General features: G+C 41.4%; 1 protein-coding gene across 4 annotated transcripts; it reads left to right on the plus strand.

Annotated features, from left to right (window-relative positions):
- Positions 1 to 1,259: 1,259 nt before the first annotated feature.
- On the plus strand, positions 1,260 to 20,029 carry LOC144711346 (mediator of RNA polymerase II transcription subunit 33A-like). Of its 4 annotated transcripts, none has more exons than XM_078585327.1 (12): positions 1,260 to 1,772; positions 2,753 to 2,863; positions 4,493 to 4,840; positions 11,539 to 11,834; positions 11,909 to 12,000; positions 12,088 to 12,424; positions 12,505 to 12,712; positions 12,791 to 12,905; positions 12,977 to 13,138; positions 17,322 to 17,982; positions 18,591 to 18,797; positions 18,876 to 20,029. In XM_078585327.1, exons 1-12 carry the CDS (start codon positions 1,441 to 1,443, stop codon positions 19,919 to 19,921), a joined length of 3,915 nt encoding a protein of 1,304 aa, XP_078441453.1. In that variant the 5' UTR covers positions 1,260 to 1,440; the 3' UTR covers positions 19,922 to 20,029. The 4 variants fall into 4 exon arrangements, with proteins under 4 accessions (XP_078441453.1, XP_078441460.1, XP_078441466.1 ...); XM_078585334.1 differs by having other exon boundaries at positions 18,600 to 18,797; XM_078585340.1 differs by lacking the exons at positions 1,260 to 1,772; positions 2,753 to 2,863 and adding an exon at positions 3,647 to 3,776.
- Positions 20,030 to 22,240: the final 2,211 nt, after the last annotated feature.

The raw sequence follows: 22,240 nt of genomic DNA on the forward strand, positions 1-22,240 counted from the left end.
TCCACGACCTTCGTACCTCCGAGAAAGAAAGTCGTCAACCAAGCCATATGTGAGAAACATCACAGGAACATACACTCTTATTTTTCCTTTTTAGGACTATCTCTCAAAAGCCAAAACACTTGATGAACGATCATTCGTCACATGACTTTGAGCACACCATTCCAGGTGAATAATAAAAAGGGTTGTATGCAATTTTTTGAGTTTTTTTCAATCTAAAGCTTTAAGGTAAACAGTGCTTATCACCATTACTGCCGGTCCATCCCCTACCACAATATCATCATTTTAGATGTTCTAGATTTATATTCACTTGTGTGCATAAGATATTTTTACTACATCTATGTTGTTTATTAATGCTTATAATTCATTATCTTACACAGTTAGTTTACCACATCTGGCCAAATATTTTGTGGCCAATTATTAATATTTATCATAAAATCTTTACATTTCATGTGGTCGTCCTTGCAATAACCTGTTTTTGCCATCAATTATTTGAGTTAGGCGATAGTTATGCACCATTTCAAAGCACACATTTACTATGGTTCTATTATTTTTCAAGAAATATTTTTCAAATTATAACTTAATTACAGATAACCCATTATATGCTAATATTCATTTTAAAAGTTATTCATTCATCAATTTAGAGCTGGTCCTTTGGTCATCATTTCAATCATGCAAAAATATCATCATAAAAATAAATATTTGACTTGAGCATTTCTTATGCATCATAAAATTACAGATAAACACACATCAGATAATAGAACACTTTTTTCATTCATGATTAATAGACATACTCTATTCGTTATCCTAAACATACGACTATGGCCATCATTACATATATTTAAACAACTAGTTCTTCATTAGATGCTGATATTCTTTTTACTAGTTATTCATTCCTCAATTGAGAGCTGGTCCTTTGGTCATCATTTCAATCACGCAAAAATATCATCATAAAAATAAATATTTGACTTGAGCATTTCTTATGCATCATAAAATTACAGATAAACACACATCAGATAATAGAACACTTTTCTCATTCACGATAAATTGACATACTCTATTCGTTATCCTAAACATACGACTATGGCCATCATTACATATATTTAAAATTCTAATATTTTTCCGTCATTGTAATTATGGAACCAATAAAAAGGGCAAATTCTAAAATAATTTCTGAGACGAAAAATAAAGAAAACTGAATTTTCAAGAACAATTGACTGGAGATATAAATAGAAATCCAACTGACTATTTGCTTCAGTTGTGTGATTTCTACCGAAATCTTTCATAGGTGCGGACGAACATACACAGTTTGATCTCCGATTGTTGAATTCCGGTCGATCGCGGTCATCACGCGGAGAATTTGGCAGATTTACTTCATTCCTCGACTACTCCGCCTCTGAATCAAGCGGAGAATTTCACATTTGGTGGATTTTTCCACCAACAATGGCCGCTCCGGCGGTGTCACCGCCCCAAATGCTTTCTTCTCATGTAGCTATGGCGACGGCAGCCCCGGCGGCGGTGTCGTGGGAAGAAGTAGTGGAGTTTACGAAGGCAGCGGCTGAGAATGGATTGGAGGCCGTCGATTGGGGTTCGCGGTTGTCTACCATTCTTTTAGGCGCAGGGGAGTCGCTCCCTTCGCCAGGCCTCGCTAAAGCCCTCGTCTCCTACGTCTGCTGGTCTGGCTACAACGTACCCGCTTCCTGGAAGTATATCGAATGGGCCCTAGATTTCGGGCTCGTCCCGCCTGCGCTCGTTATCGCTCATTTCTCCGTCAGGTGCGGAAATGTTTGGTTAGCTGTTGTAGTGCTTGGTTTTTTGCGTCATTATACATGTTAATGGTTGCATCTACTGCGGGACGTTAATGATGGATCACATTTTATCTCATAATCGGCGAGTTTAATCCTCGGTTGTTCATCTACGTTAGACTGAGTGCGTTTTGCTGATTTTTTTGTTAGAGTTTTGATCATTATAAAGTTAAATACTTGTATCACGAGTAAGTTATAGGTAATCGGGCGAAAAGATTTTACATCTTTCTCAAGAAATCACTTTTTATTGCTCAAATTTTATATTGCAACCAGCGAATTGAATGCTCAGTGGCAAATGAACATGTTTTTCAATGTTGGACAGGGTGCGTTTTTTCGGATTCATTAAGGTTTTCGAGCATTATAAAGCTAAACACATTTACCAAAAGTTAAATTAATCCATTCTTTTCATCATTACAAGTTAATGGTTCCTTTAATCGGGCAAAAAGATTTCACATCTGCTTCAATAAAACATTATAGGGTTCAAATTTATCTCATAATCAATGACTTTGATTGTCATTGGTAAATGAGTCTGTTTATCCATGTTGGGAAGATCGTTTTAATTGATTTCTTGACTATCGTTTCAAATACTTTGAAAATAAACACATTTTTCTACACTGTTGAATGATTATGTTCTTGCATCATTACAAATTGATGATTCCTCCCTTGGGTCGAAAATATTTTGCAACTTCCACAAGAAAACATTTAAGGTTATCTCATCATCGGTGCCTTGAAGGCTCAGTGGCAAATGAATCTGTTTACCGTTTTGGGCAGAATACCTTAATGCTGATCTGTTGATTACAGTTTATACATTTTTATCTTAAGTTTAATGAATCTATTTTTCTCTATAGTTTCGGCACATTTATCATAAAATTCGACTGTTCTCCATACATGCACTTTGTTTCTTTTTCAGATTTAGTCTTCTGCTCATCAATTTTTCATTTTCTGTACAGGGTTCTGCCGTATAGACGTTCAAGGCCAGCAGGTTATGCGCTTTATATGGAAATACTGAAGAGGCACATTTTAAAATTTGCCCCCAAAGAGAATCGAATATTCTGGAAAAGGTGATGCTAACCTTTTCTGTTCTTTCGGGCCTGTTCACCATTTTGACAGAAATATTAACGTATCCTGTCCTTTTTTTCAAAATAATAATAATTTTTTTCAAATATTAACGTATCTTCTTATTTAATAGGATTTCTCATTTGACTGACTGGACTTTTTTCTCCCGAAAACCCTTCTTTGAATTAAATATAAACTAAGTTTTTTGAAAGACCCTTCGTTCTAATCTCCAGCCAATTCATCTGTGCACTGGGAATCTCATCTTTTGACAGAAGTTGTCCGCTACTTGCTGGGCATGTTATCTTTTTATCCTGCTTATGATATGAGTGCTCAAAATTTTGGATCATCAAGTCTTCCGCCATTTTATTTAAGATTTGGCTCTCCTAAAATAATTGCATGTGGTCGAACGGATAAACAATCACTGTTAATTTTTTATGCATCTTTCTCTAAAAAAAAATCTTTCTATTGTTATCCGGAGGACAAGCCTTTTCGATCATATTCATATTCTTCTCAATTGGGCAAGGAAGACATGAACGATTCAATATCAGATCATGCCAGTTATAGTATTAAATGTACAATCTCCTCCTTTTACATAAGATTTCTAGGGAAGATAATAAAGTTTCAGATTTAATCAACTTCAACGGACTCAAAGGCCATTTCTTTAGCTTCCTTTGTGAAACTCATTTCATTGGCCCTAGTGCATTTTATGGAGAACAGGGTTAAAACCCTATTTCAACAGAAATATCAGTTATGTGGAGTGAAACGAGATATACTGTCATCAACAGGTGCAAGCCATGACAACGAGGTTGGGTGATTCCCCTGCCCTTTTCTATTCGAGCTTTTGGAATCCATGACGTGGTTAAGGAGATGCTTTAAAGGTGATGGTATTAATATGAACAATCCCCGAGGCATGTCTAGGTTATTTCTGACGCTTCCATTAGAGTAGTTTTGTTTAAATACATGTAACCCCCCAAAATGAGGTTAGGAACGAAGATGTAATTGATTACGTCTACTCGTTTAGAGGAAAGGAAGAGGAAGCCGAAGAACAGGTTGAAGGGTTGGTTGGTGCAGACTTAGTTTCTGCCATAAAACCAGAGGAAGAGAAATAGTTTCTATTTATTTTCTTCAATTGCTTATACATAGGCAACAGTTATCAGACATAAAAACCAGAGGCAAGGTCATAAATATCAAATTGTTTCCTGCTGGATAAATGATAGTTGATGCAATCGCCTCTCTAAAATTTGATTTTTATCACACCGGAGCATTTAAAAGATAGAGATTTTCATGTAAAACGGCTGCTGCATGGAGAAACGGCCTTTTATGAATGTCTGTCAAATTTTGTAATGCATTTTAGCTTTTTGACCTTGTTGTCTCAGGTAAATGTGGGATGCTATGAATCGAGTTCCATTCTCACATTCTCATCTTTCACATTACTATTGTTTTTAGTATTGAAGCACAAGTGTGCCCCATCCCCATTTCTTCCTTGGAGTCTCCCGTTGCTACAAGGGATTTGTGCTATTTTATTTCTCTTCTGTTATTTTTATGGACATATGTGCCGGTTGTTGATATCTTTCTTAGTGCTCTATATTTTATACACCATTTGGTTAACATGGAAGGGGAAAATGCAATTACAGGATTCTCTTATGTGTTGACGACCTTCTGCATCTTTCGGAGACATTTGGCATATCATCGAGTGAACCGGGGATTATAGTGGTGGAATTCTTTTTTTATATTTTATGGCAGTTGGTAGATGCGGCCTTGGATGACGAAGGGTTGCTTGAGAGAACTCCAGAGAAAAAATCCTACTGGCTGCAAATGCCCCAGGATATGGAAATTGATGGTGAAGATGCTTTGGAAGGCAGGAGGGCAGATTTCTCTGAGAAATTGAGAAGAACAAACACCATCAGGTCCATCGAGCTTGTCGGGATGCTTCTGGAACAGAAGTTAATTACTCGGCTTCTGTCTCTGGCCCGCCAAAATATGTATGAATCATGACATCTTCTTTATATAACGTTCATATAATTTCCCTTGTAATGTGTTTGTTATTTTCTAATAGTACGGTCTCATTGTTTCATCTGTTATTGCTGTGTTTTGATTTTTTTCTCGCATTTCAGTTGGCACATCTAATCCCTTCAACCGTCTTTCAAACAGGCACTAAGAGGGGACTAGAATGATTATAAAAAGAGGGAGTGAGATGGACATAGAGAGATAGACGGGTATAGAGATGTAGGGATAAAAATGGTGGATAATTACATGATCATATTGTTAGCTCCACTGGCCCATTGGGCTCACATGTGACTACTAATGTGACCGTTGAACTCCCACGGTCATGAGATGACCGTTGGAGTCCAACGGGTATTTTTCCCTCTTGTCTAAACGGCTATAAAAGCTAATGTACAACATGTGTTTTTTGATTGATGAATATACGACTTTATCTTTGTTTACGATATCTTTCTCTCCCTCTGATCTCCCGATCTCACATGGTATCAGAGCGAATCCAAAAAATTTTCTTTCGCTTCGAAAGATTGAAAGACCGTGAGAATTTGGAAGCTTTCTCGCGGAACCCTACTCTCCGAAGGAAATCGATCTCGTCAACCCTACGACGTGTTTCTGTCGTCCTGAAATCGTACCTGTTCCCGTCCGTTGAGCTATTCTCGGCGGAGCTCTGCGTTCGTAACCTCCTGTGCCTACGGAAATTGTTATCAACGAACCTGCGAAGCCAGATTTCGGTCGTAGATCTGCTCTCGGCAGATTTTCGGCAGCTTTCGGACGGAAAATAGCCAGATTTCGGCCGTAGAATCTTTCTCAACCGTGCTCTGCAGTTTTTCCTCACCTGGTGCCGTATCCAGTCGGCGATTTTCTTCTATTTCGGGCGCTCACCTTATTTCGGACGGGAAGCTGCGCCCGACGGTGTTCTGCAGTTCTTTTTTCTCAGCTGGTGCCGTACCCATTCGGCTATTTTTACTTACTTCGGGCCGTATTCATTCGGCGCACGCGTCTTCTTTGAGCAACCATCGTCAACTGTCTTTGACCGGTAACTCTTCATCTACCCCACTTTATTTACCAATTGCTTAGATTCCATGGGAGGCAAATCTCGGTCCAAGACGTTGGAAAGGGAATTAGAGACGTCAACTTCTACTATCAAAGAGGCAGATATTACAACCCAGAACAGGTTGATACTACCTGATCTGGATATGAAATATAATGGGCTCAATGGGCAGAAATGGGTTTCCCTTGCTCAAAGGTCTCTCAAAGCTGCGTACTTGGGCAAACATCTAACGGAGGATGCCCCTTCAGAGGAGGATCCAAAATTATATATTTGGGAGTCGGAGGAGGCCTTTATTGTGAATTGGATGATCCGGAATATGGAAGAAGAACAACGAGATGACTATATTCTTATAGACTGCGTTCGAGATCTTTGGGAAGAAATTAATAAATCATGTGCAGAGACCCACAGCGACTTTCGTGTTTTTGACCTCCGGGAACAGGAGAGAACACTGAAGCAAGGCAGTATGTCCATATCCTCATATTCAGCAAAGCTCAAAGCTATTTGGAGAGAACTAGATCTTCTCTGGCCCACTGGAGATAAGAATTCACCATCCTATCTCCGAGAGGTCAAGTTCAGAACACTCACCTTTTTTGATGGGTTTAAACCCCGAATACGAAAATTTACGAAGCCAACTTCTACATCGAGAAAGATTTCCGACACTAGCAGAAGCTATCTCCGAACTGCAAGGAGCAGAACGGCGGAGAAAATTGACGCTTAAAGATGAAGATTCTACTACTCCGACCTCGGTAGCTCACCTAGCCAAAAGGGGTGAGCCACGAAATAATTCAAGCTCTTGGGCGCCTTCTCCACAGATTCCTAAAGTAACTCCAAAGGAAGGTAATCCTCCAGAACCACTCGTTTGCGGCTATTGCAGGAAGGAAGGCCACGTAAAAAAGGACTGCAGAAAACTGGCCTGGAAGGAGGAGCAGATCCGAAAAGGTCTCTGGGTGCCAAGAGACCAGAAAAAGGCATATGTTGCAAGTGAAGGGGGAGAACCCTCCACCAAGAAGAGCAATGATGGGGGAGAAATTCAAAAACTCATCCAATCCGAGATGAGCAAGATTCTACAGAAGATAAGCTCCACTTCATTAGCCAGATCAGGTGAGCACTTTGCTTTCACTACTTACAATAATGTTAGTCCTATATCATCATCTTGGATTTTGGATTCAGGGGCGACAGATCACATGTCACCCCAAAGATCCCTTTTTCAATCATATGACTCGGTTTCCAGCAATCATAAGGTTTTTACCGCAAATGGTGGGATTTTAAGGGTTGAAGGAAGAGGGACAGTTTTTATCAAAGGAGTAATACTAAAGGATGTTTTACACATACCTGAATTAAAAGCAAACTTACTTTCCCTAACACAGTTGGTTGTCGACACTGGATGGAGATTTACCCTCGACTCCGATTCTTGTTTTTTGTGCATAAAGGACACCGGGAAGAAGATTTCGTCTGTTAGACAGGAAGGGGGACTTCTCCTACAGGACGACCTAGAGGAGGATGATAACCACAGGGTGGTCTACAACACCAAGAGCGCTGAACGGGTCATCCTCCTCCATCAGAGACTAGGACATCCTTCATTTTCCCTTTTGAAACATGTATACCCCTACCTGTTTAAGGGGATTATCATTGACGATCTGATTTGTGAGTCTTGTCAATTTGCTAAACATAAAAGAACCGTTTTTCCTGTTTCAAATCATAGATCTTCCGCTGCATTTGAATGTGTTCATAGTGATGTATGGAGACCTTGTTCCACCACTGGCCTCTTCCAGCACAGATGGTTTATTTTGTTTGTGGATGATTTCACCAGATATACGTGGGTCTATCTACTGAAATCCAAATCTAAGTTCCATCAGTCGTTATCCTTTTTTGCGAAATGATACATACTCAGTTTGGAAGAAAGGTGCGACAGATAAGGACCGATAATGCTAAAGAATACTTCTCCGGAGAAGTAAACACGTATCTAGGCGATAGGGGAATTGCGCACCAGTCATCATGTGTGAATACTCCTCAACAGAATGGTCTCGCTGAGAGAAAAATTGGCCATATCATGTCTGCAGCCAGAGCCCTTTTGTTTCAAGGCAATTCTCCTAAACAATACTGGAGTGAAGCAGTTGCAACGGCTACACATCTCATAAATCGCACTGCATCTAGAACTTTGAATTTTTCTGCCCCGATTGATCTTATGTCTTCTGAATTTCCTCATTTATGTTTAAGGACTAATCTGCCAGCCAAGATATTTGGTTGTATTGTGTATGTACATGCTCATCATGCAGGAAAATTGGATCCCAGGGTGCTAAAGTGCTTACTCCTGGGTTATTCTTCTACTCAAAAGGGATACCGATGTTATCATCCCAGCTCAAAACGCCTCTATGTCACAGCAGACGCCTCCTTCGATGAGGCAAGGATGTTTTATGATTCCGAAAGCCGGTTGGACGGCAATCTTGACCCAATGGTTCAGGAGCTCGGCGACAATGGGAGTCAAGAGATCTCTGTACCGTCCAACGTGAGTCAGCAGCATATGGCAGAACCTTTTTTAACTCATACTCAAGGTGAGGAACCTCTAGCTGTCTCAGAAAGTACTCCGAGAATTGATGAAGCAGTTGATGAAGATATACCCGGCAATCATGGCTGGTCTATTGCTATTAGCAAAGGTGTTCGGGCATGTACACAGACAAAGCGGTATCCAATTAGCAACTATGTTTCCTATACTCAGATTTCCCCTGAGTATAATAAAATAATTCAAGCTCTAATGACCGTGTCGGTTCCACAGTCTGTTAAAGAAGCTATGTCGTCCAACGAATGGAAGAATGCTATGGATGAGGAAATGGAAGCCCTTGAGAGAAATGGCACATGGGTAATGGGTCCTCTCCCAGCTGGAAAAAAGCTGGTCGGCAGCAGATGGGTCTTTACTATTAAATATCATTCGGATGGTTCCATTGCAAGGTATAAGGCTCGTCTAGTTGCCCGGGGATATACTCAGTCATACGGTATTGATTATCATGAAACATTCGCTCCTGTCGCCAAGTTAAATACTATTCGAGTCTTAATTGCTTTGGCAGCATTATTTGATTGGAAGTTGTATCAATATGATGTTAAGAATGCTTTCTTACATGGGGAGTTGGAAGAGGAGGTATATATGTTCCCTCCTCCTGGGTATTCTTTAGGCACAAACTTGGGGGATGTATGTCATCTCAAGAAATCTCTATATGGTCTCAAACAATCTCCTCGTGCCTGGTTTGGAAAATTTTCCAAAACCATGCTATCTGCTGGATTCTTTCAGAGTGAAGGCGACCATACTTTATTCATCAAGCATAGTGCGCAAGGAAAGATATCTATTCTTATTGTCTATGTTGACGATATTATAATCACGGGAAATGATGCGGATGAAATTCAGCGCCTTGAGACATATCTCACTGGCTCATTTGATATTAAGGCTCTTGGTCTCCTTACCTATTTCTTGGGTATCGAAGTGGCATATTCTAAGACAGGGATTTTATTGTCACAACACAAATATATCTTGGATTTATTGCGGGAAACTGGTAAATTAGATTGTCGTCCAGCTGCTACCCCTGTTGACATCAATGTTAAGCTGAAAACTGAACAGCATGACAAAGATGCTCCCGTAAACAAGACGTCGTTTCAGAGACTTATTGACAGATTATTATATCTCAACCATACTCGTCCTGATATCGCATTTGCAGTTAACTCCCTGAGTCAGTTTATGAGTGACCCCCGGGAGTCACACCAAAGAGCGGCTGATCGCATTCTTGCTTATCTTAAAGGTACTATTGGGCAAGGCTTATTGTTTCGAAGGGGCGGAGAACCTAGTGTCGTTCTCTACACCGATTTGGATTATGCTGGCTCGTTTGAGGACAGCCGATCCACCTCGGGTTATTGCAGCTTTCTTGGAGGTAACCTGGTTACCTGGCGCAGCCTGTCCAACATGAACGGACCAAGCATGCCAGAGTAGCCCGCCATTACATCAAGAAAAGTATTGATGATGGGTTTATTGTCCCACACTATATTCCTACTCTGGAGCAAGTTGCCGACGTTTTCACCAAGGGCCTTCCGGGCCCTCACTTTCAAGCATTGGTGTCCAAGTTGGGCATGTTCAACATCTATACCCAACTTGAGGGGGGGTGTTAGCTCCACTGGCCCATTGGGCTCACATGTGACTACTAATGTGACCGTTGAACTCCCACGGTCATGAGATGACCGTTGGAGTCCAACGGGTATTTTTCCCTCTTGTCTAAACGGCTATAAAAGCTAATGTACAACATGTGTTTTTTGATTGATGAATATACGACTTTATCTTTGTTTACGATATCTTTCTCTCCCTCTGATCTCCCGATCTCACACATATAGATGACAAAGATGTGCACAAATAAGGCTGTGATTCGAGAGGCTTCTCCCTCTCTCTGGAGTCCCCTGACTCTCCCCTGATCGCAGTCTCATCTACTTGTCTTCACTTCATGATACTGAAGTTCTCATTGGTGGGTCAATATGTTTCATACTCTTCAATCTAGAAAATCAAACTGCAAAGTATTTCCAAGAATGTGAGAAAATATGAAACCAGTTCATAGTGAGCAATCTGCAAGAGTGGGTAAAGTTTGAAGGAAACAGCTCACTTAAGAGATGGAGACAGGACTTAGAGAATCTGAGAGGATTCTCTGTTTTTTTCTGGACAGAAGGTACTCTCTGCTGCTCCAGCCCTTGTTTCTCTGCAATACAAACCTCCCCAATAGTGCTTGAGGACGCCACATGTCAGAAACGAAGCACGATCAGAGCCCTAATTAGGCCGGGGTCCGTGACACTGTATATAAGAGGGCAAATAACCATCAAGAACCGTTGGGTTTTTATTAACTGATTGGGTATAGCGGGCTGGAGCTGAGGAGACTCTCCAAGATCCAGCGGAAGGGCATCTGATCCAGCGAACTCTCAGAAATGGACGCAACTGATCCGGCAGTGTCTGGGTTATCCCTCTATCGTTCCTCTGTCGTCTTGTGAACTATTCTCTTCTCAATTGTTGGAATTCATCTCAGTGCGTAGACTCAGTCCTGTATTTCTTGGTTTATTGATGAAGGGTCGTTTTTCTCTCATATTTCGGTGTTTCTTGATCGGATCTCTGGGAGGTTTATATAACTCTGCAACTACCAACTCCAGGAGCTTCTAGAAGAAAAATGACCAGTCTCTGCCTGGCTCCCTCTCTTCTTATTTATTGGTCCCTCTCCGCACACGTGTAACTTTAGGTGCACGCATCTGTAGCCGATTGATCATGGTTTTTTCTTGAAATATAATTGATCACGGTTCTATGCTTTATTTGGTAAGAAATTTTAAAGAATGTACCACTGTGCTACCTACTGGCCCATAATCCGATATACGACTTGGGGCTTTACAGCATCACTTGGGGTTTCCGCAGACAATTTTAATGATATCATAGGTATCTGGAGTTTTATGTGTTTCCATATTTATGGGCATGCTACATTTTTGTGGTTTTTTTACCTGGAATTGCGTTTTTTTCGCTGTGTTTAATTTTTATGATAAATTTATATTCTTTTACCTGAATTTGCTCTTGAGATCATGGAAACCGAGAATGTGGTTTCTGATAAGTTCAAATTGTTATTCCAGGCCTTCGCACTGGAGAATTTTCACCAACCGTTTGCAGTTATTTGCTACAAGTTCAATGGCCTTGAGGAATGCGTCAGTGTCTCCCGACGTTTTCTTGAATTTTACATTGCGTATTCAAGGGGAGTTTCATGGAGCAGCCAAACGTAGTCAATTCGAGGAATTACAGGCGTTTACATCTCTGGGAGGGCTTAGTCATGGGGCCAGTCATTCTTCCTTGTGGATGCCTTTAGATATTTACCTTGAGGACTCACTCGACTTCTCTGTTGCTTCCACCAATGCAATTGAAATCATAAGCGGTAGGGAGATCTCATCTTTGCTTCACTATCAAAGCCATTGAAAACATGTTGTTGATGTGGATAACGTTCTGTAGGTTTAGTCAAGACTCTTCGTGCAATCAATAGGACCACATGGCACGAGGCTTTCTTAGGACTCTGGGTGGCTGCACTTCGTCTTGTCCAGAGGGTGTGAATCTTTTCCTTCAAATTTTATTTTTAGTCTCTCTTTGAATTTATTGTCTAATTTCTTTCATTTCTGCGTTCATTGTTGTAGGATAGAGATCCAATTGAAGGGCCAGTTCCTCATTTAGACTCACGATTCTGTATGCTTCTGTCTGTTGCGACACTATCAATTGCCGATATAATTAGGGAGGAAGAGCTGAATGGTGCAGAGAATCGATTCAAAGATACTGCTTCTGGAGAGCGTCGCAAGGCCTTAATGTCCAGTATACGAGCGGTGGGGGAGTACGATTTTTTGTTGTCTCCTCCTCAAAGTTTTGTTTCAGAAGCAAATCAGGCCGCTGCAAAAGCAATGCTATTTATCTCTGAATTCAATGTTTCTCGAGGTCACATTGAGAATATCAGTTCGAAGGAGAAGACTTTCGACTGCGGTAAGTAACAATATTATTTATTCTTGTTATTGTGTTAGAAAATTTGAAATATATTTATACTTTTTCCTTTCTCTTTTTAGTTGGAAATATGCGACATCTTATTGTTGAGGCATGTATTGCGCGAAACTTGTTGGACACGTCTGTGTATTTTTGGCCCGGCTACGTCACTGGTCGTATCAGTCCGCAACCTCACGCAATGCCTAGTCAGCCTGGATGGTCGGCCTTAATGAAGGGTGTCCCCCTATCCTCTTCAATGATAAATGCATTAATGAATACTCCTGCTTCAAGGTGCGCCATCCATAACTGAAATACTGTAATATTTTTATTAATTGCAAAGCTAAATTGAAATTATCAATGTCACCCAAGTTTAGGAGAGCTCGAGAAGATATTTCAAATTGCATCAAATGGGTCAGATGACGACCGGATTTCAGCTACCACAATCCTCTGTGGCGCCTCCCTCATCCGAGGATGGAATTTTCAGGTTACGATCCTAGTTATAGGACTATACCTCACAACAAACCGTACTGTTCATGATACCTGTTCTTATTGCAGGAATATACCGTTCGTTTTATTGTGAGGCTACTTTCACCCCCAGTTCCTCATGATTATTTGGGGTCAGACAGCCATCTAATAAGCCATGCGCCCGTGATGTACATCATTCTTGCTGCAATATCAACCGTGGACTGTGTGCAAATCTTCTCATTTCATGGTCTGGTAGGTTCTTCCACCATCAACTCTCCCATTTTTGCCATCTCTGACATCAGCTATGGTTGCCGTTCAACGATCATGATGAGAATGATGAAGAATTATCATAGTCATCGTCATTGGCCTAATGCCATTGACCGATGATGATGAAGACTACGGGATTTGGGGGTGGCAGTAAATGACAATGGTGAATTGGTCATCATCTGTCAACCGCGTTTGGCATCAATTCTGTCAATCCTAGTGGACTATGGCGATGGTGAATTACCATCATTATCATCATCCGGTTACCAAGAACCATCATCACTGTCATTCGTCAGTTTGTAGGGTTTGACATTCATCAATACCATCAGCCCTATGATAACAAACATTAAGGTCGTTGATAATGATGGGTATCTGAAGAATCATCTGCCCATTGATGTAGGGTTGAGAAAGTTCATATTGTTCATTCATGTGTTTGCGAACAAATGAATATGAAGATTACAAACATGCATTTCGGACATGAAGATGAGCCATGAACCATTTATGGTAATTTATTCGCGAGCGTCCAGGTAAATGATAATCCGAAAGCTGCTTCTCTCAAATCTCTCCTCTCGAACTCCAAGTCTCTTGAATCTTTCCTCTCCCGAGTCTCGTCCTTGAAATCTTCTCTCCCAGATCTCACACAATAGGATAAAATATTTCGCTTTTTAAGTTCCGAAACAGAACAGAACTAAACATGTGTTTTTTTATCAATTCTACGCAAAATAGAATGAGATTTTCGTTTTTATTAGTTGTAATACATTTTTTTCAGAAAACAGTTGTAATACGAGATCATGAGATTTTCGTTTTTATAAGTTCTGAGACAGAATCGAACAAGAATTTTCATTTATAAGCTCTGGCACAGAACATAACCATATTTTCAGTTTTTAGAAATCTGTTGAGACCCACTGATACTCGTCATGAAAACTTCAAAAATGCTGTCCTCAACCAAGTTCGAACACAGAACAAATGGGAAAAGGTGGAAAAAGGTAGAGGAAAACAGAAAGGAACGGAGTGGAGCACGCTTGCTCCCCTTGTCGCCAGGAGGCTCAGTTGCAGGGTTGAAGGTCGCTGTAGGAACAGGAAAGGGAGGAGTTAGGGTCAGGGGAAAAGGGTGAGAGAGAGAAGGGAGGGGACTCATGATAGGATTTTCTTCATGCCTCTCAGCTACCTGGTCTCCTCTCTTAAATAGAGGGTTGGTCGGGAGCCGAAATATCCCCGGGGGAAGTCGAAGCGTCCCCGGGGGAAGTTGAAACGCCAGGGGGCCTTTTCGACTTCCGTCTCTGGTAAACCCTTAGCGGGGTCTTAACAAAATCTAACCTAGAATATAATGCCATTCTTTAATAAGATCCAGCAGAAAAACAAATGATAATTTTCTTTTTTATTAGATCTGACTTAGAGAATAATAGGTTCGGGTTTCTCATTTATACCCCAGAGCAGACCAGAAACATTTCGTTTTTATAAGTTTTGATGCAAGCATAACAATATTTTGCATTTCACAACTTTATTCGACGGAATGGGATTGAAGAACATGTCTCCGTTTTTAAAATTCTGATTTGAAACAGGTAGAGTAGATTTATTTTTTGATTTTAGCTTCGAAATAGATAATTTAAAATTCATTTTCCAACTATAATTTATTTTCCCTTTATAGGTTAGAATTCCCCTTTTAGAATTTAGATCCTGTTTTTCTGAGTTCAGATCTTGAATAATAAGTTCGATAGGTTTGAGTTCTGATGCTGAACTGACGGAAACTGTCAGTCAAGCCTTGGGTCGTGGGAGGAGAGAAAAAGCGGAGTACGCCAGAGGAAGAAGATAAAAAAGGGCGGAGTTTCCCTTTTAGGTTTAAGTGACATGTACATGTATATTTAAAGAAAAAAGAAAAAGAAAAAGAGTGATGCAAAGGTCAGTGCCTTGAATCCAAAGTCGAGGATTCCTTGAATCCAAAGTGCTTCACGGATTCCCTTACTGAGGGCTCGAATTCAGCTTTGGTGCTGGATTAGAAGACATCTGACTACTAATTGCTGATGCCAGATTTTCATTGTTAAGTATAAACAGAATGGGGACAGAGAGGTATAACGCCCACCTAGTAGCTAAAAGATAGATGCGATAATGTGGAGTTGACCACGGGGAAAAATTTGCCCCTGTAGTTAAGATGACTATTTATTCGTACTGCCCTAGGGAGTTGACCACGGATTCCCTTCAGCACTATGTACCCATGTTCATAAAGGGAGATACTGATGCTTGGTTGGTAACTAATTTACCTGACTCGCACAAGGCCAATATCTTTTATGCCATGGGGTTGATCAGTCAATTTATGCAGGATCCCAAGGCAGTTCATCAATATGTTGTGCATTGCATACTCAGATACCTGAAGGCACTACGAGTCATAAATTTGTTTTTTGAAATAAGGATATGGGAGATCACACAAAGTCGGTGACCTTCCCAGTGAGATAAAAATATAAACGATAAGTACATGAAGGGCCTAAAAGGCTGGCCAGGGCCTTGGCCTTGGGATTTTACACCATGCAACAGTAAAACCCACAGCACTACGGGTCATAATATTTTTTAAAGCTATGAGTAAAAATACCTTCAAATTTACATTGATGCCGATTATGCAGGTAATACTGACAGTGAAACTGCTTCCGATCCTGTAGTTGTGGATCAAACATCTGTGGGTCATCTTTCAAGTGGTATGGTTTACCTGGAGGATAAAGTGTGCATTGGATGTACTTAGTCCGCTGATAAAGATTGTGGCCAATGAATAAGTTCCATGGTGGGGTTTGGGGCAGGTGAGTTTGATACTTTCCCCCAGAACCAGAAGGGTAGCTTCTGTGTCAGCCCCAAAATGTGTTTCCCCAATAGCCATGAATGGAGTATAATGCCGCAGCAAGAAGAATGATTGCACCTGTGGGAGATGCAGTGTAAGTATAACCACATCTTAGATGTTGCTGAAATTGATCACTGGCCTGCAGGACATCAAGAATACAGGATAGGATATACTGGCACTTGAGAAATGTAGGCTGGGAAAGAAAAAGCTGGCAAGGCAAAAAGCATGTTAGCAGGAAGCGAGAAATGAAGGGTGGGAAAAACGTCAACAACGCTTATTCACTGTCAATCAAATGCACGCCAGAAAGAGAAGATAGCGTGCTACGAAATGTATTGTTTGCCGAGCAGAACGTAAAAGTCTCAGATCCTCCGGTCTGATACCATGTCAGCGAAGCCTCAGATCACAAGGTAGGGAAAAGGCAGAATGCACCATGGCAGAAGGTAAACAGAAACGGCAGAGTTTTCATATTAGGTGTTAGTAACATATACAGGTGCATATTGGGCTGGATTAGTCACGGCCTGATATGAGGTGCAATGGCTAGCGTAAGGGTAAGATTTGCCTCAAATTGTGAGACACATGTATTATAGTATGATGCCGTAACAGAGACAATGAGAACAAACTTCATAAAAAATTCTGATTCTGATTTTGGACTTTTGCATATTAAATTTATTATTAAGTATTGAAAGAATACTCGTAGTTTTTTTAAGTTCTGATCCGAAACAGGTGGACCAGAAATTTTTTCCCCTGATTTCAGGTAAGAAATAGATACGTTAGAATTCGTTTTCTGAATTCAGGTTCGATTTTGATAAATTAGATTTTGTTTTCTAGTTATGGGTTTGCACAAAGAGGTCAGAATTCAATGTTTAGATTTCAGATTCTGGTTTTCCAAGATCAGATCAAGTATACTAATTTCGATTTGAATTTTCTGATGTGGAACGAATGGAAATAATGACAGAATTTCGAGATTTCAGGGGCAGACAGTTAAATTTTTTGTAACCATGTTACGTAGAGTTCATATTTTCATGAACAACTGAACAAACCATAAGAAAAATGCGAATACAAAGACAAATCACCCCTAAAGGGTGTTTGTTCATTCGCAAACATGTTTGTTTGTTGCAGAGAATGGAACTTCCTATCCCCTATCAACATCATCCAGCCTAGTTGATGATAACGATGACATGGACAGAAATGTTCTTGAAGTTGGGGTGGTTGACACTGACGAAATTGTTAATGCCCATCAACTTTTGTAATTATTTGTCAATATTTTCATCACTGTCATCGTCTGCGTCCCATATAAATGCTGTTTGAGAGCAACAAACCCTTCTGACATGACATATTTGTGAACAGGTACCCGAGCTTGCAGGAGCGCTGATGGCAATCTGCGAAGTTTTTGGATCTTGTGTGCCCACTATCTCGTGGAGTCTGCCCACTGGAGAGGAGGTTAACACACATGCAGTATTCTCAAATGCTTTCATTCTTCTTCTTCGGTTGTGGAAGTTCAATCACCCTCCTCTGGAGTACTGCATAATGGGGGACGGCGCCCCTGTTGGATCACAGTTAACGCCCGAGTATCTCCTTCTTCTACGGAATTCCTATGTGCTGGCTTCTAGCAAAGAGAAGAGCAGGGGCAGGGCCCTGCTGCCAAGTGCTACCGACACCTCTCCAATCTTTCTCGACTCATTTCCCAAGTTGAAGACTTGGTACATGCAACACCAAGCGTGCCTGGCTTCTACACTCTCAGGTTTAGTTCCTGGAACTCCAGTTCACCACAATGTGGACAGCCTTTTGAGTATGATGTTCAGGAAGCTTGGTAGGGGTAAGTCCGTGGCATCTGTTCCGTCAGGCAGTGTCAGCATGAGTAATTCTTCTGCTCCTGTGAGTGAGGATTATGCTTCGTTGAGGCCCAAGTTGGATGCATGGGACATCATGGAAGCTGTGCCTTTCGTCGTTGATGCAGCTCTGACAGCTTGCTCTCATTCCCACCTGTCCCCTCGTGAGTTGGCTACTGGTATGTTTTTCTTAAGTATCTTAAGTATGACGTTTCAGTTCATTCCGCGAATTTTGTATTAGTATTTCTTGGGTAAATTTTTTTGTTGATAATATGCATATTTTCTGTCTAGATTATTTGGATTGTTGCGTGAATAATCTTTAAAAAATTAGTTTTTGTAGCTTTCCTTTTTCATGTATCTGTAAAAATCCTTTCTTGTATCAATAATAGTTCTTTTTCAGTAATCTGTCTCGCCTCCCAGTGAACTGACAACTAGACTGTTCAGCTTGGCTCGGTATCACTTCATTCCCAGATTTTTTGTGTTCGTTAATTCTGGAACAAAATTTTAGCTTTATATAAAACACATTTCCCCCCGCCAATGATCAACAGATGTTTCGGTTAACCATGCAATAACTGAAAACTGGTGGGTTTATCTTAAGTCAGAATCCGTTCATCCTTGGCTTTTGGGAGTTAATTATTTTTTATTTAGAAGATTATCTTTCTAAGACTTACATTTTCCAAAAAAAACTTTAAAAGACTGACGACCGTGTCTAGAATTGCGACCATTGCATTACTCATATGTTTAAAAATACATTTATTCGTTCATGATGTAAAACCCAATGCGCCAGGGCTTAAAGATCTGGCAGACTATCTCCCCGCTTCAATAGCCACCATAGTCAGCTACTTCTCTGCAGAGGTGACACGCGGCGTCTGGGAACCTGCCTTCATGAACGGCACAGACTGGCCCAGTCCCGCCGCCAAACTCTCCACCGTCGAAGACCACATCAAGAAAATTGTTGCCACCACAGGCGTTGACGTACCCAGCCTTGTCACCGGTAAAAACACCCCAAAAAACAAAAAAAAAGCTAAATTATTTTCTCTCCAACAACAGTCTCAATACCGTTTGTGGGCAGCGGGGAGCTCAAAGGCGAGGCTGCCGCTGCCGCTGGCTGCGTTTGTGAGCCTGACGATAACATACAAGCTAGACAGCGCGTCTGTACGATTCCTGTACCTGGCAGGGCCTGCCATGGAGAACCTTGCGTCAAGCTGCCCCTGGCCAAGCATGCCCATCGTGGCGGCACTCTGGACCCAGAAAGTGAAGCGCTGGACCGATTTCCTCACCTTCTCTGCCTCCCGCACCATCTTCCACAACAACCACGATGCTGTGGCCCAGCTCCTCCGCAGCTGCTTCCATGCCGCCCTCGGCCTCCATACCGGCCCCGCCCCCGCTGGCGTTGGCTCCCTCCTCGGCCACGGCTTCGGCTCCCACTTCTGTGGCGGCCTCTCCCCTGTGGCACCTGGGATCCTCTACCTCCGCGTCTACCGGTGTATCAAGGATATCCTACGACTCGCCCAGCAGATCCTGTCCGTGATGATCGACTCCATCGAGCTCGTTGCTGCCCAGCCTGGGCTCCCTGCCGCCGTGGCCCGTACCCAAACGGCAGCCTCCGTGGCGGCTGCCTTCGCCTGGCTCGCCGGTGGGCCACGCGTGGTCCAGTCACTCTTCCAGGAGATGCTTCCGTCGTGGTTCCTGGTGGCACGCGACAGCCGGGGCGGTGCCACGACAGCCGTGCTGGTGGGCCATGGGCTGGCCCACTTTGTAGCCCTCTGCGGGATGCTTGCTTGGGGTGGCCCTGGCGGGCCACCCTCCAAGGCTGTGAGGAAGAGGCGGGCTCGGGTCATTCATGCTCACCTAGAGTTCATGGCCAATGCCATGGATGGAAACGTCTCCCTCGGCTGTGGGTGGCCCACCTGGCAAGCCTACGTGGCTGGGTTCCTCGGTCTCGTGGTGGAGTGTGCGCCCACGTGGATTGCTGATGTGGAGCCTCGTCTGCTCTGCCGCCTCTGCTCTGCCTTGCAGCATCGGAACGAGCCAGACCTGGCACTTGCATTGTTGTTCCATGGCGGCGTCCCTGCCATGGGTGCTGCGGCCGAACACCTCTGTGCCTTGTACCCCTGATTCTGAACTAGAGAATTGATTTTGTAGGAGATGATCCATCCCAATACTGTATTTGTACATGAATCTTTAGGAGAGATGATCTATTTATTGATATGATACTTTCTTGCATGATTCTTGTCTTCAATTAATCCGGCTTTACTTTTCTTGACATTGTTTTTTTTTTTTTGGCAATTTTGTAAATTTTGAGAGCAGGGACATAGAAGATAATGAAGAGGTTGATGGGCACCTCTGTTACTTCTTCACATTATTTCCAACATTAAGAGTCAGAGGACCTTGGCGTATTACTATTAATATTGTCTTAAATATGTTATTGCATTATTTTCTGACCTGTTTGTGCAGCTTCTTCAAGATGAAGTCTGCAGGGCATTAAGTTCTTTGAGAATACTTATGTTGGGCCAAGTGGAAACACTACATTATTCGAAACAGATTTGTGTCACTCATTTGCTGCGACTGTTGCTCTTTTCTTGTATCCATAATTGTTTTGCTGGATTCTGTCCTAATCTTGTTCTCTGTTAGTTCACCTGTAGATAGTTCCTGGTTATAAGTCAACTTAATAGTGAGATATTTATCATGCAACCATACCATTCATTAGTTCTCTGGTCTTTGCCATTGTGGAACATAGTGGAGAGAGACGCTGATCTTGTCTTTGATTTATTTGGCAGTACTTTCTTCCTAGCCATTGTTGAACTTATTGGCGAGATGTATTTACTTTCTGTTCACTTATGAAACAATCCTACAGTCCGATTTTGACATTGTAGTTTATTAAGGGTATTTCCTTCGTTTTCCTTCATATATCAACAAAATGGACTTGAAGCATCTCCTTAGAGCCACTGACATTGCAAGACTCAGCAATATTAAATCACATGACATGTCACCGTGAAATTAGGGTAAAAAATTATGGTAAACCCAAAATTAGGGTAAAAATTATGTCACCGTGAAATTGAGTTTAATCAATAATATTTATAAACTTTTACTCGTAAAATAATTTAATTAGTTAGCGATGAGTAAGAGTCATTTCCATTGGGATCATAAATTAGGGAAAGAGATCTCTCTATCGGGTGAATTCAAGGTGGGAAGGACTATATACATTGTAGGAGGTAGTGAATGGGCGAAGATAGTAATCATGATAGTGATAACAGTAAATTAAGAAGATGAGAAGAGTTTAGTACTAGTAGTGGATCGTTATCAAGTGAGTAGGACTAGAGGGTAAAGGTAGACATGAATGGTGGAGTGAGATGAGATTAGAGTTAATGATAAGAAGTAGTTGATATAGAGTTGAATAATTTAGTGTTTACTACTTTAGGGTTTAATGTAATATAAGAGATTGGGAAGATGAGAAGGGATTGTGACAGTGACTAAGGTACGTGACGTGGACGTTAGGCGACGTAAGGTTGGGATGATGATGGATGGGGATGGGCGTTGATGAGGGATGTAAGTGCAAAATGTTGATGATATGTTGATAAGAGCTATTATCTTAGCTGTATTTCATTTTTTTATTTTCCCTTATAAGTAATGCAAATGGGCCACATCTTATAAGTGACCACTACCTGTGTTTAGTGACCACAAGACTTAAATATGTGGGCCCACCAAACTCTAGAATTTGCTGGAATTAAATCCAGTGGGGAAGAAAAGAACCGTAACCCCTTTTTTGTTTATTCAAACCCTAGCTGCTAACTTCTCTCCGTGGCTAACACAGGGAGGAGCATCACTAGAGAAGGAAGAAGAGATCTCATCTATTTTGTAACATGATCGATGAGCTACGTAGATGTGTTGAAGAACAATCAATGTAGGGGAAGAAGCTAACCTCACATTCCTATGTTCCGCCGGTATCAAGGCGTGTTCTTCATACAGATCATCCTTCCCACTTCTCTATTGACCCTCTCCAATTACTAGAGACACCAAGAACAACTTTAATGGACCTTCAAAACTTTGCTTTCTTCCAATCTGCTCTCTAGGAGGAAGTAAGCTGAAAGATGTTTTTTACAAGAATCCAGATCTCAATTTATAGATCCAACTATATGGATGGATAGAGAACATAAAGACAAAGCTACCTTTAAAATTTCAGCTCAATTGGATTTCTGAATCGTCACATATCAAACGTGGAAGTTGGACAATTTGTGGACGTTGATTTAATCAAAATATTTCTCTCTCCTCATCTTTGTTAGGGCTGCCATGTCGTTCTATTAGGGTTTTGTTTCATCTTGGTTTTTAATGCAACAATTGGCTCAGATTCTTCCTCATCGATGGCTCTCGGTGTCCCATGTGTCACTCTTGGAAGAAAGACATGGAAAACAAGGTTAACTATTTCTTATTTAAATA

Source organism: Wolffia australiana, chromosome 1 (assembly GCF_029677425.1).
Source record: "Wolffia australiana isolate 7733 chromosome 1, ASM2967742v1".
Classification (NCBI taxonomy): Eukaryota; Viridiplantae; Streptophyta; class Magnoliopsida; order Alismatales; family Araceae; genus Wolffia; species Wolffia australiana.